Below are 14,539 nucleotides of genomic sequence, written 5' to 3' on the forward strand. Positions count from 1 at the left end.
TTGGACGCCATGGACATTTCTCAGTTTCCAGGCAGAAAAAACAGTAAAAATGCAGGCAGGGCACAGGACAAAGCACTCGGGACAAAAGGTATGTGACATGGTTTGATACAGTAATGTTTTACTATGTGATTTTAGTGAATGTCACTTTTTGTCATTTTCAAATTTCCCGCCAGTTCCGTACGTCCCGACGCTCGCAGGGGACGGAACCCAGATGACAGATGCCGGCATCCGCTGGATTACATTGCTGGGGACACTGCAGGAGGGACATCGCGGGAGCGCAGGACAAGGTAAGTGATCGAGGGATCGCGGAGCAGCGCCGCATGGTAAGCCGAGTATAGCTCAGGGTTACCGCTTGTGGTACTGAAACTTTACCCCGAGCTACACTCGGGAATACCGCCAGGGAGGCTACACTCAAGTTTAGGAGTTGCCAGTGTACATGAAGTCTAACTGTAATCGAAAAAGTCAGGTTACCTAGCTGGCTGTGCTATGTGGTAGCGCTGAGCAATTCTCATTGCCGGAAAAACAGAAATACAAATGCCTCAGTGGGTAAAACAGCCCACCTACTGTATATGTATTTTATCTGTTCATTTAACCATTTGATTGGAGTTCAGCGTTTTGTAAACTTTATAATAACAACAAAATTAACTCAATGTTCCCTTTAAGCTCACAAAGCCTTTAGCACACAGAGGGGTAACTGAGGTAATCAACATCTATAAAGGCAGGGGATCAGGCAAGTTATGACATAATTTTAACAGCAGGGATTTCCCAAACTGTAATGCCCTCCAGATGTGCGACTGTTTAGGGTACATCATTTCGGATCACGGATATCACTGGCAGAGCGTTCCTCAAACACATCTCTACTGCAGGCGTCTCTTTCATGTGTTTTTCCAAAGCCCGGCACAGATCTGTTTGATGTTCTGTACAAAGTGTAAAATATTCTGTTAAACCCCCCCTCATGCTACTTCCCTTCCCACAAAATGTGAAGCCGAAGAGCAGGCACGGTGCACCAGAATAGACTGGGGAGTGTGGGAGAGCAATAAGCAGCAGAATCACAGGGGCACAATGGCCTGTATTGTGCGCCTTTACCTGTCATGTGTTTAATCTGCCAGCTGACTGATGACCTCATGGCACAGGGTCTGTGCACTTGTGCTCCACGAGTAACAATATTGCCTTTTTGGCCTTGTGCTTTAGCCCGGCCGCCTGTTTGGGAAATGTCAGGCTGTAAAACAGCACGTTATTAATTCCCTGGTATTCTGTACTGGATTTTTTTTTCTCGTAACTCCTTTATTTATAAATTTTTGCAAAGCAGCCAAAATACATACAAAATGCAGTACAGAAAAGTTACATAGCAAATGGCAGTATATGGGCAAACATAACCAATAAAAAGTAAAACAGAAGCATGGTAAAAGCTGAGATAGGCATGAACAAAATGAGATCAAGTGTATGGTACTGTGTGGCCCCGACCGGTTGGTATGTCAATGGTCCAAATACAGGTACCAACAACACAGGCCACACTGACAACCGACCATCCAAAGATCACAGATAAGTGGAATAGAGAACCTACCAGGGATCTCAGGCAACCAACTTGGAAAATATTACAACAAGGGATTCCCCGTTGATTGGGAAATCAACAAAGAAAAAAAACTATGGTTACACAGGGGAGGCACAAAGAAAAAGGGAAAGGGGAAAAAACAGGGGACAGAGGGAAGAGGAAAGGAGCAAAAGAGAAAAGGACAGATGTAGTAGGGGAAGGAAACTAGGAAGAAAGGGGTAAAGGAAGAGAAGCATGAACAGGAAAGGACCAATAAAAAAAAAAAAGGCAGAAAAGGTAGAACAGGGGAGCGAATCAATCCTCCCATCCCGGGAACCAGACCAGCAACCAAACCAAGACAAGCCAGACATCCAAGCCCTTCAATCTGGCTCAGAGGGCACCTGAAGATAAGAGTCAGTATAGACAAAATATTGCCATGGTCTCCAAGTGTCTTGAAAAACTTCCTCTCAGTAATACAGAGAGGCTGTTAGGTCCTCCATATGGCGCAGTTCATTAACTTTAGAAAACCAGAGGGACCTTGCAGGTGGATGTATATTTCTCCAACACAGGGGAATACAAGCCTTGGCAGCATTCTGTACTGGATTTAAGCAAAGAGGACTTGTCTAATGTGGCTCCAAAAACAGGTCTTGGTTGCAGTTATTTGCAAATATGTGGAAGTGGCATGCAACATCAAAGCAGCTCTGTTTCATCTTACTCTAATCACTGTGGGCACAAAGGGACATACAGTAAAAGATTACACAGACTTGGTGCTAACCTGGGAATAAATAAAAATTTTCTGTAGTGCACACATATGATAAGTCTGGACAAGTGGAGACTTCCCATGTGCAGGCACGAAATACAACCAGATAAAAATCATAGTTGCTAGATAGTGCACACTGGGAGTGCAACCTAAAGGCTCACCCAATGTAATTCTCCATCACTCAGCCCTACAATGCCACAAATAGGCTGTTAAAGCTGAGTCATATGCATTTTTTTTCCAGTCTCACTGGATATTCTTTTTTCTTTTAAAGTGTTGGCTGCAATACTCACCTCAAATCTGGAACTGCTCTCCACAGTGCTCTTTTCCAGCACAAAAATGTCCTCAATCTTGCTAGCAACCTGCACGCAATTGACCTTAAGGAGGAGGAGGAGACTCTGAAGGGACCTGGGTGACACTCTGGCAGGAGGACACATGGGTAAAGAGGAGATCAGAAACAATTTTTTTGGCTTTCCTGTTGCTTACCCAAAGCTGAGGAGGGATTGTTGTCGCTGCCTATATATAATCGATGAGGCCCAAGGATCCTGGTGTTTCAGATAAGCTTGCCGTAAAGGTTTTAAACTTGCAAGTGCATTACTTTGTTCTCTTTGTCCATTAATAATTCATTCCCTGCACTATGCCAGTGTGCTGTGTTTTGTGTGAATTTACATAGAAGGGTCTATCTGTGTTCACTCACCTTGCTGCTTTCTGTGTCAGGTCCATGGGAAAGTCCGGGCACAACATCTGCAGCAGACAGTGATATTCCTTCATGGTGAGGAGATCTGCAAGAGACATACACTTCGTGAGACTTTCAAAGAAGCGCAACTAGTTTCTGAGATTCAAAGAGCAAGGAAAACTATTTTAAAATATCTTAGGTCTTATGTAGACACGTTATAATCTGTTTTTGTGTCATTTTGATTCGCATTTGAGTTTGACCTACTTTTGACTCATTGTCAAAGTGATAGAAATGTTGCTTCTGAGTTGCTCCTGAGCTGCTTCCAGTTTCTTCAAGCTGCTTAACATTCGCAATGATTAGTAAGTGGAAGGGAAGTAATTCAAAAACAGAGAAAAATCTGTCTACACAAGCCCCGTAAGATGTTACTGTTGGTGGAAACAAGCAGTAGATGACTACCTATCTCTGCTCTTGGCTGGTGAATAAAATTGACCTGTTGATGGAATGGCAGCTATCAAACATTATTAAAAGCAGTGGATTATTGGACAGAGATAACAACCATGATGGTTTAGTAGCTTTAGACTCACACTGACACAAAGTTATGTTTTGTTCGGTTCTGGTGATTGGCTGCTTACACCAAGCGTTGTCACTTGGAATTCCCCCAAACCTGGAATCCATTGTCTGTAAGCAAGGGCTACAGCAGTGCAGAAAGGTGGCAAGGGAGCGTAGCTGGGTAAGTATACAGACAGTTTCTCACTGTGTATGGTCACCATAAGGGCTCTTTTGCATCCAGTACTAATGTATCTACTTTGGACCTGTACTCAGAACTCCAAAGAAGTGGTGTGACAAGACTTGAAGACCTCAGTGCAAAAAGACAAACCTGGTAAATGCAAATACACTACAAGACCGAAAGATTATGGACACCTGACAATCACACCTATATGAACTTGTCAGAAATTAATCATATGCATTAATATGGAGTTGGAGCCCCTCCGCCACTTTTCTGGCTATAACAGACTCTTCATTTCTGGGAAGGATTTGAACAAGATTTTGGAGTGTGCCTGTGGCGAATTTTGCCTATTCAGCCAAGAAAAGCATTTTTGAGGTCAGAGACTGATACTGAAGGAAAAGATATAGCTTGAAATTGGTATTCCAATTCATCCCAAAGAGGTTCCATAACATTGAGGTTATGACTTTCTGCAGGCCACTCGGGTTCTTTCACACCAAGCCTCTCCCTCAAACCATGTCTTAATGAAACTGGAATTGAGCCCTTATAATCAATAATTTGGACGGTTGTCCAAGTACTTTGGCCATATAGCGTAACTGTAGTCAGCATAAGTTCACACTCTTGGTAGATGCTCCCTATCAAGGCTAATCTGTACAGGCCCTGACTGGAAAAGTAGTAAAAGAGAAGTTATAAAAGTATTACTAAGCAAAGGCTCTAGATCAGACATGTCCAAAGTCCGGCCCGCGGGCCATTTACGGCCCGGGGGTCGGTTTAATACGGCCCTCCAACAGCCCTCCCTGCTCTGTGTAATGTGGCCCTCCCACGGCCGTCCCTATGGCAGACAGTCTTCTGCTTGAGAGCAGAGGGCAGTGCACATGCCTGACTGCGGCGCGTTCTCCCTGGTCTGTGTAAATGCGGCTGTCGCACGGCCCTCCCTTCTGTGGCAGACAGTCTTCTGCTTGAGAGCAGTGCGCATGCGTGACTGCGCCGCGCTGGGAGCGACAGAGGGCGGTGACGTCAGGGCCGGGCTTCCAGCGTGAAGTGTGTTTCTCTTCCCCTCCCGGCTGCCGAGCAGAGACTTCAGCTCCAGCTACCTTTTTCACCCTTCACATTAGTGCAGGTAAGTTTTTTTTTAATTTATTTTCAATACATTGTGAATACTCAGCTGTCAGTTGATCTTAATGTTATGAAATGAAAAGTATGTCGTTTGCAATTAACTTGGCATAAAATAATGTATTTGCATTTAATTGTAATGGTTCAAAGAATGTTCGGAAAAATGTTCGGCCCTCCACCATGTTCACTTCATACAATCTGGCCCTCTTTGAAAAAAGTTTGGACACCCCTGCTCTAGATGATGGGCCTCTGTCTGCTCCAGTGTTTCTATGTAATGCACTCTGATTCAGATTCAGACTCAAGCTGTAAACATGGCCTGGGTCCTGGGTGGTCAGGATGTCTTAAATGAAGGTAGGGAGAGAGGGGGTGCTGAGAATTGACATGTGTTTTCAGAGTATATAAATATCTGCAAGACAGTTATAATTTTCACAGTGGTTTCTCCACATCCCCCCCCCCCCTTATGCCACAAGGCTGTTGGGAACGGCCCATGAAACTCTTGGCAGGAGTTAAAGGCAAGATTCAATGATATTTCAACATAAGGCCGGGAATAACCACCAAGACTGCAGTGTCCTCTGTGATGCAGAATACAATAAAAACCGTAGATTGTACTGGCTTGAGTTCAGGATATGTACAGCAAAAGACAGGCTAGAGTGGAGTCTGAGGTTATACTACTGAAATTATAGTATACAGTCTACATATACTAGCTGAAGATAAACTTGAAGATAGTTTCATAATTAGATTGGAAAAAAACCTATCAAGATGTTGGAGGCTGTTTATGAGGTCAAAGCTCCCTATTATTATTAATAGGTATAGATGATTTTATACCTATAAAAAATAGACCATTTGCCCTTCACCTTCAACATACTTTCTCCACTGTTATTATAGAGGATTTCCATAAAATAATAATAGTACCGTATTTAGTTAATGGGAACCTAAATTGTGTATAAAAGTTAAAACTGTAACCCAAACACTGTACATATCTGTGGCACAAAAGGGTTCCCCTCTATGGATCCAAAATGTTTTCCTGGTATTTCCTTTCTAAAGCCACAACTATGGCACTGTAAATGTGAGCTTCTTTTTAAGAGGTGGTTCAAAGCTTTATTAATTGTTCTATCCACCCAGGTTTATTGCAAGAGAATGCGGATTGCAGTGGATCCCCCTGGACATCCACCAGACTTTAATGTGGTAGTAAACTCTTTATTTTAACTTTTACCCACAAGTGAGCTTAAAATTAAGCTTACCTGTCAGTAAAATGAATATCAGCTAAACGTGCACCACTTAGGAGATATTTGCTCTTTTTAGAGCTGGCGTATACACTCAAAAAGAATGGCACACCCGTGCCGTTCCTTCAGAGCACTGTGCCATGGCCCGGAACTCCCACGTGAATGCGTGAGAGTGACGTCATCATAGCTCGGCCAGTCAGACAGCCAGAGCTCGTGAACCCAGATGGAAGACAACCGAACCGGATATCGTATGTACTCTCCAGGGCCTCAGGATATGCACAGCCAAAAGGGAAGCCAAGGGTACCAGGACAGCGACAACCAAAGGAAATGCTCCAGGGGTGCAGCCCTCCTCAGACGGGGAAATCAGCCACTGGTTAGAGAGAAAAAAAATAGGTGGCGCACACATCTAGTGCATTATCCAAGGTTTATTGTAGGAGTGAAATAATAAAAACATACTCACAGACGAAGCATGTATCTAAAAAGCATAGAAAAATGACAATGGCCACAATGGCAGGCAAGGTGTTCTCACTGTCAGTGCGGTCAAATTGTTGACGCGTTTCGGGGACGAATCCCTTTCCTCAGAGCTGATGACCAACCTCTGATGCTGATGTATGATGAATGGAAAGTAAGAGCCTCACTGTTGATGCCTGAGTGGGATGGTGTGGGAGTGTGCTTTATGCCTGTGGGGAAATGGCTCTTACTTTTTTTTTTTCTCTCTTTTCTTCTCAGATGGAAGACAAGGTGAAGATGGAAGCCTCTGCAGCGATGACAGCACACCACTGGAAGGCTTTGTTTTACGGTAAGTCCTCCATAGTGTACTAGTATGTGATGCATACTAGCATATTACAACATTACCTTGCAGGGATTTTTTTTTTTAACATGAGGTTTATTATCGCTTTAAGGCACTTCACTCTCCTAATCAACATGGACTATTTTTAATATATATGCTGCCAGCATTAGTAAATGGATAGGAAAGTATATCATATTTACTTGCTTTAAACTTCAATTACTTCCTGGTTTTCATGCCTAGGCAAATGATGTCATATATCCCAGGAGTCTTCAGGAGGGGAGGGTTCTCAGCTCAGCCAATGCCTGAGCTAAGTGCAGATGGATCCTAAGAAGTAAACGCTACATGAATTATCTGCAAAATGGCCACTGCCAGCAATGCCAGGGGGTGTTTTACAAAAAGATTTCTAAGCATAATACAGCATGGACACATGGATGGATGGGGGAGTTTGCGTTGAATATTAACAATGAATGAAATAGCATTTTTGGTTTGTGGTACTTAGATGCGATGCAGTGCAGTTCCAATTTAAGCTATTGCCTAGGTTCCCTTGATGATCCAGCTATGGGAAAAGCTGTTGATCGGCCTCCTCTATCAGAGTAGCCAATTAATGACTTCATAATAGGAGCAGATCCTCCAACATGACTCAATTCATAGTCTCATGCGGTTTAGTCAGCAAACCCTTGTGAATGATTTGCTTGTGATATTCATGATTTGCTCATGGCAGAAGCTCATAATAAGCAGCTCCTGCATACTCTTCTGTGAGCAGGACTGTCTAGTAACGGCCTGATCACTGGGATGACAACGGAGGTGGTGCTGTGATAGGGATCAGTCTTGGGTACTCCTTTAGTATTGAGCTCAGGAGGCAGCAAACAATACTTGATGCTATTTTAAAATAGCCTCCAAGTGTATGAAAAGGCCACTGTGACTCACCTATACCCTGGCAAAGCTGCTTGAACCAGCTGCTGATGGACTCTCAATTAACTCCAAATATAGAGTAAATATTGAGTCCATATACCGGTATATATATATAGTTTCACATTTCCAAGTCCTGATGTAAGGGGGCAGAGGTGGAGCTCTGCTTTAAATTATTAATGCCCTTTGTTGTCAGTGCTTATTGGCGTAGTAACTCCTGGTAAAAATAGGTAGAGGTAGCCCGACTGCTGCATACCTCACCCAGCCCGAGTGGTAAACAGGTAAAAGCAGCCTCAGCTCGATTCATGTAGACCAGGGGTGTCAAACTGGTGTCCCTCCAGCTGTTGCGAAACTACAACTCCCATCTGCCTTTGGGAGTCATGCTTGTAACTGTCAGTCTTGCAATGCCTCATGGGACTGGTAGTTTGGCAACAACTGGAGGGCCGCCAGTTTGACACCTGTGATCTAGACTATGTCTCCAACCAGCAGACCCTCATCTCCATGATTAAGCCCCAGGGGCGGGGCAAAACATGTTGGGGCCTAACATGGTCTGGGTGAATCGAGCTGAAGCTGCTTTTACCTGTGTACCACTCGGGCCAGGTGAGGTATGGTGTGGCCAGGCTACCTCTTCCTATTTTTGCAGCATGCTTTGGGTCTGGATGGACCTTTCCTCAGCCTGCACCCTCACTGGTCAGTGGAATCCAACTCATTGGACCTTGACAGCCTGAGCGGGAACCCTTAAGCATTTACTGTGGGTCACAACTTCTTGTAAAAATCACATTATCTAAAACAAGAAAACTACATGCCCTCTGTGTTACAAAAACTTTCCTTCTATTACGTTTTTTTTACTGTTATTTAGTTACAATTATTTACTATTTTACTCTTTTTACCAAAAGAAAAAAAAAAAAGAACAATACTCCCTGCAGGCAGCAGGGGGAGACTCAGCAGTAGATTTTGGGGCAGCAAACCACAAAGTAATGAGTATCTGTACTTGTGATAAATGTAAATTGGGATGCTGGAAAACAGCTTTACACACAGGAACACCATGACAGACAAGTCATATAATCTCTCCCTGGGCAACTCTGGGAATGGGAACAGCAGCGTGAAATATCATTTAGCATCTTGCTCTGTCAGACGGCTGAGTGTTAAAAACAAAAAAATAAATAAAATAGAAAAGATATAGCTGGAAAGCAGAGCACAACATCAGAACATGTCTGGTATCAGCCTACTGCAGCTGAAGCATACATCTGATTGGTTGCAGCACATTTCCTCCATTTTGTTAATGTTTCTGATCGCAATCCGCAGTCATCATAGCCACTGGAGGAGAACTGCAGGCTAGACGCGTATTAGCAGCAGTACAAAGGTCGAGGTTATCTAATGGTAAATTCCACACATGAAAAAAATTCATCTAAATAAATTAACCGCAAAGAAAATAAATCCTCTTTAAAAGGATAAATTCACTTTTCTAATAAATTAAATAAAAAACATAATATAGACTGTCGGTACTTGTAGTTCACTCATTCACAGATCTCTGTGAAAGAATGACAGGGTCATGTGGGTGGAGCCTCATCCGGCCACATTCCTTTCAGATTGTGACAGAGGGTGCAGTGAGAAGATCCCTGGCCTGCTGTCACAATGAGGGGGAGATCAGCGAGAGGCTGCATGTTACATGTTCCACCCTAAAAACCCAAAGGTGGACTTATACTTTAAAGCGGAGTTCCACTCACCCTGTCAAAAAATAAAAGTCAGCAGCTACAAAAACTGTAGCTGCTGACTTTTAAAAAACAGCCACTTACCTGTCCCTTGGTCCCGCGCAGGGGCGGACTGACCATTTGGAAACTCGGGCACTGCCCGAGGGCCCAGGGTCAGTAGGGGGCCCCATGAGATGCCCCTGGTACCTTTTTCATAGGCTTTTTTGAGTTTGGGCAAGGACAAAAGGGCCCCATGATCCCCTATTGCCCAGGGTCCCCATGAGTTGTCAGTCCGCCCCTGGTCCCGCGGTGTGTCCCCTGCAGCCCGTTTCACCGGCCTTCCTGTATTCCAGGAGGCCGGCAACTTCAGTGTGGGCACCTGGCTGTGATAGCTTGCGGCTTGACAGCCGGGTACCCACTGCGCACGTGCGAGTAGTGCTGCACTTCATGAATGGTCCTGTAGTATTCTGGGACCTGTCACGTGTCCCAAAAGACTACAGGAAGGGAGGGAGGACACCTTCCGCTTCCGATCGCCTAGGCGATTAGACCGGAATTGGGAGTGGGTACCTGTCAAATTCGGGTACCCGCTCCCCCCCGCCCCCCCAAAGATGCCAATCCTTAATGGGGAGCGGGGGAGCAGTCCTTAAAGCGGAACTTCCCCTTTTGGGTGGAGCTCCGCTTTAAGTGCAGTAAATGCATGGGCAAGCCAGATTATTGTAAAAGTAGCAGTGACATCATCACTGTGCTGTACATAGTCTCTGCAGAGAGCAGAGCTGTGGGAGGGACCCAGCAAGCTCCACCCACTACAGGCTGCCTGTAGAAAACTAAAGGAAGGGGGCAGATACAAGACCAGCCATCCTGCTCAAGGAGAGAGAGTAGCAGTGACTGGTCTTTATTATAGGAATCCCCTGCACAGAGGGAAAGTGCAGAAGCTATTTCTAGATGGATTACTGCACAGATCTGGAAAAAATAAATAAGGCGCACCAAATACAAATATGCATACACATACTTCTTGCATTTAGACAATATTTGTTTATCCCAGAGTTCTGTTTTAGGTCTCATTCATGAGCCCCAAAAACTGCCTGCATCCAGGTATGCAGGTAAAAGATCAGATGTGTGGTTGTCAGCATACAGCCTATCATTGATTTGTACAGGCGGCTGTGCAAAAACACCTGTCACTCCTGGGTACACCTGTGTCAATGGGTCCTTAAGCTACATAATTACCTAATCTGGCCAAAAAAAGACAAACGTCCATCCAGTTCAACTATTTAAAAAAAAAAAAGTTATAATCCTATACCCACAGTTAATCCAGAGGAAGGCAAATGAACCCAGCAAAGCACGATCCAATTTGCTCCTGCTGGGGAAAAAATTCCTTCCTGATCCCCCGAGAGGCAATCGGATATTCCCTGGATCAACGTTACCTATAAATGTTAGTATCCAGTTATATTCTGTGTATCTAAGAAAGAATCCAGGACTTTTTTAAAGCAATCCACTGAGCTGGCCAGAACCAACTCTTGAGCTGCATATAATAACAATACGTTTTATTTATTTTTTTGTGATGAGTTATTAGGATCTTATGAGGTTTTGTTGCTTTTTGTGCTGTTTCCGAGGACAGTGATACAGAGGCAAAATGTGAAGGAAAATCCAAAATTTTACAGAACAGTAAGAGAGAGGAAATCAATGGGAACACTAGCTTCGGTGACAACTGTCCAAGAGTGGAGTTCCTGTGAGTTTGGAGAGATTCGGTCTCACTTCCTGTTGTGTGTATAGGACAGGAAGTAAAGGGAAATCTCCCCAATGTGACACAGATGGCAAAAAGACAGGTGTATTACCTATTGGGAAGGCTGGGTGTAGTCGATTAATGTTTTCCATTCAGCTGAATCCCCCCTGCTGGGATAATGTATTCTGACAGTAGGACTCTCTATTCTCAGAACACACTGATCAGCAGCTGCAGCCCCTATGTGTGTCTTTGCAACAGAAGTCAATCCAATGATCGACTTCTGTCAAACAGGGAGGGCCACACACAGGTCAAAATACGGCCAGTCCCTACTGAAGGTAGGAAAAAATGGTGGCTTTATATATACTATTGGGGTCATCCACAGGGACGCATTAACCTGTACCTCTAGAAGAGGCGTTTGTTCATCTGTTCTGAGCAGTTCTGAGCTGCATGCAGACAGTCTGTTTTTTGTCAATGGAGGCAGAGCGGGTGTACAAACTCGCCAGTTACTCCAATTTTGAAAGGTATGCATGGACATGAGCACAAACCCAGATACACAATGCTCAGAACAGATAATCAAAGGGTTCTTCACACTGTTACTGTGACAGTATGAATCAGCCCTTAAAGGTAATCTGTCACTAACTAGGGTGCAAGTCAAAGTAATCAGTAGATCCATAGATAAAGGCAGCAATGCAAGGCTTGACCTTCCTGAAAAAGTCAAGTTTGGCCCCACCCTTCCTCTTATCCTAGGGTCACACCTAAGCGATTTCTGAAGCGTTTTGCAGAAACGCAGTACAGTCCATTTAACATGATTTCCTATGGGACAGGTTCACATCTCCGAGTTTTCACCCGATGCGTTTTTTGGAAAGGGTCAGGGACTTTTTGGAACACAAAAAGTTGAGTTTTTGTTTCTATAGACTTCAATGGAAGGGCTGCAGAAAAATATGTATTGCAACTGTTCTGCTTTTTTGCAGTGTTTTAAATCTGCCTAGCAACAAGAAAAATAAAAACAAAAATTAAAAAAGCAAAGCGCATCAAAAACACAAAACGCAATGCAGAAATGGCTCAAACGCAATCTGTATGTATAGGTGTGAACCTAGTCTAATTCTAAGCTGAATGATATGCAAATCAGGGAGTATAAATCTTCCACCTGTCAGTACAAATCCTTTCACAAACATTTGGGGAGATTTACTAAAAACTGTACAAATTTTGTACATCTGCATAGAAACCAATCAGCTTCCAGGTTTTATTGTCAAAGCTTAATTGAACAAGCTGAAGTTAGAAGCTGATTGGTGACCATGCACAGTTGCAGCAGATTCTGAATGCTCCAGTTTAAGTAAATCTCCTCCATTGACAGCCGAATCTTGCAGAGACCCTGATACCTAACTCACCCAGAGCTCCTGATACCCAACTCACCCTGAGCTCCTGATACCCAACTCACCCTGAGCTTCTGAGACCCAACTCACCCTGAGCTTCTGAGACCCAACTCACCCTGAGCTCCTGACACCTAACTCACCCTGAGCTCCTGACACCTAACTCACCCTGAACTCCTGATACCTAACTCACCCTGAGCTCCTGATACCCAACTCACACTGAGCTCCTGATACCCAACTCACACTGAGCTCCTGAGACCCAGCTCACCCTAAGCTCCTGAGACCCAGCTCACCCTAAGCTCCTGAGACCCAGCTCACCCTGAGCTCCTGAGACCCAACTCACCCTGAGCTCCTGATACCCAACTCACCCTGAGCTCCTGAGACCTAACTCACCCTGAGCTCCTGATACCTAACTCACCCTGAGCTCCTGATACCTAACTCACCCTGAGCTCCTGATACCCAACTCACCCTGAGCTCCTGATACCCAACTCACCCTGAGCTCCTGAGACCCAACTCACCCTAAACTCCTGATACCCAACTCCCCCTGAGCTCCTGAGACCTAACTCACCCAGAGCTCCTGAGACCTAACTCACCCTGAGCTCCTGATACCCAACTCACCCTGAGCTCCTGATACCCAACTCACCCTGAGCTCCTGATACCCAACTCACCCTGAGCTCCTGAGACCTAACTCACCCAGAGCTCCTGAGACCTAACTCACCCAGAGCTCCTGATACCTAACTCACCCTCCGATCCTGATACCTAACTCACCCTGAGCTCCTGAGACCTAACCCACCCTGAGCTCCTGAGACCTAACTCACCCTGAGCTCCTGATACCCAACTCACCCTGAGCTCCTGAGACCTAACCCACCCTGAGCTACTGAGACCTAACTCACCCTGAGCTCCTGATACCTAACTCACCCTGCGATCCTGATACCTAACTCACCCTGAGCTCCTGAGACCTAACTCACCCTGAGCTCCTGAGACCTAACCCACCCTGAGCTCCTGAGACCTAACTCACCCTGAGCTCCCGAGACCTAACTCACCCTGAGCTCAGTCCCAGATACCCTTTATTCTTTCATGTCATTCACCAGCCAGAGCTCACAACACACAACCAGTCAACCATCAGGGGATTCATAAGTATAAACCTGCTCTTCACAGTAAATTGAGTTTGTTGTTCAAGAGCAGGGGTCTCTAAACTTTCTAAACAAAGGGCCAGTTTACTGTCCTTCAGACATAAGGGGGGCCGGACTGTGACCACCGGGAGTAGAAAATGTCCTGGCATCAGTTGGCGTAAACAATGCCCCATCGTTGGTGTCATTGGCAGGAATTGTTCCCTATTATTGGTAGGAATTGGGCCCCAACATTGGTGTCATTGGGACCATCGTTGGTGTCATTGGGAAGAATTGTGCTCTATCACTGGTGACAATGCGAGGAATTGTGCCCCATCACTGCTATTATTGGAAAGAATGTGCCCTGTCTCTGGTGTTATAGGGCCCCGTTGTTTGTGTCATTGGAAGGAACTGTGCCCCATCATTGGTGTCATTGGAAGGAATTGTGTCCCATCGTTGTTGTCATAGAGAGGAATTGTGCCCCTTCGTTGGTGTCAGTGAATGAAGCAGTGCTCCAAGGGCCAGGTAAAAGCAAGTAAAGGGCCGCATTCGGCCCACCGGGCTGCAGTTTGGAGACCACTGTTCAAGAGGGATATGCCTAATGATTAAAATAGGAAAATGTTAATTTTCTCCAGAACACCATGGAAGGCATGGGGCTCAAATAAAATCGAATCCAAGAACAAAAATGTAATCTACTCCAGCTTGCCAGTCCTTAGTTGTGGTGGCTGCATTCATTTTCTATTTTTCAGACTATTATTATTATTATCATTATTATTATACAGGATTTATATGGTGCCAACAGTTTGCGCAGTTCTTTACAAAATAAAGGTAGACATTACAGTTACAATACAATTTGGTACAAGAGGAAACAGAGGGCCCCGCTTGTTAGAGATTACAATCTAGGAGGAAGGGTTGAGTGATACAAA

The 14,539-nt window shown here is 44.8% G+C and overlaps 1 protein-coding gene across 2 annotated transcripts in view; it reads right to left on the bottom strand.

Moving 5' to 3' along the window:
* Positions 1-14,539, bottom strand: part of CSTPP1 (centriolar satellite-associated tubulin polyglutamylase complex regulator 1) — a 207,323-nt gene that overhangs the window by 31,720 nt on the left and 161,064 nt on the right. For both annotated transcript variants that reach the window (XM_089693934.1, XM_089693935.1), the window contains one exon: positions 2,986-3,070. In XM_089693934.1, coding sequence (XP_089550060.1) covers positions 2,986-3,070 — 85 coding nt within the window. The remainder of the gene's footprint in view (positions 1-2,985; positions 3,071-14,539) is intronic.

Source organism: Staurois parvus, unplaced genomic scaffold (genome assembly GCF_062004578.1).
Source record: "Staurois parvus isolate SC_StPar_1 unplaced genomic scaffold, SC_StPar_1.0 ptg000641l, whole genome shotgun sequence".
Classification (NCBI taxonomy): Eukaryota; Metazoa; Chordata; class Amphibia; order Anura; family Ranidae; genus Staurois; species Staurois parvus.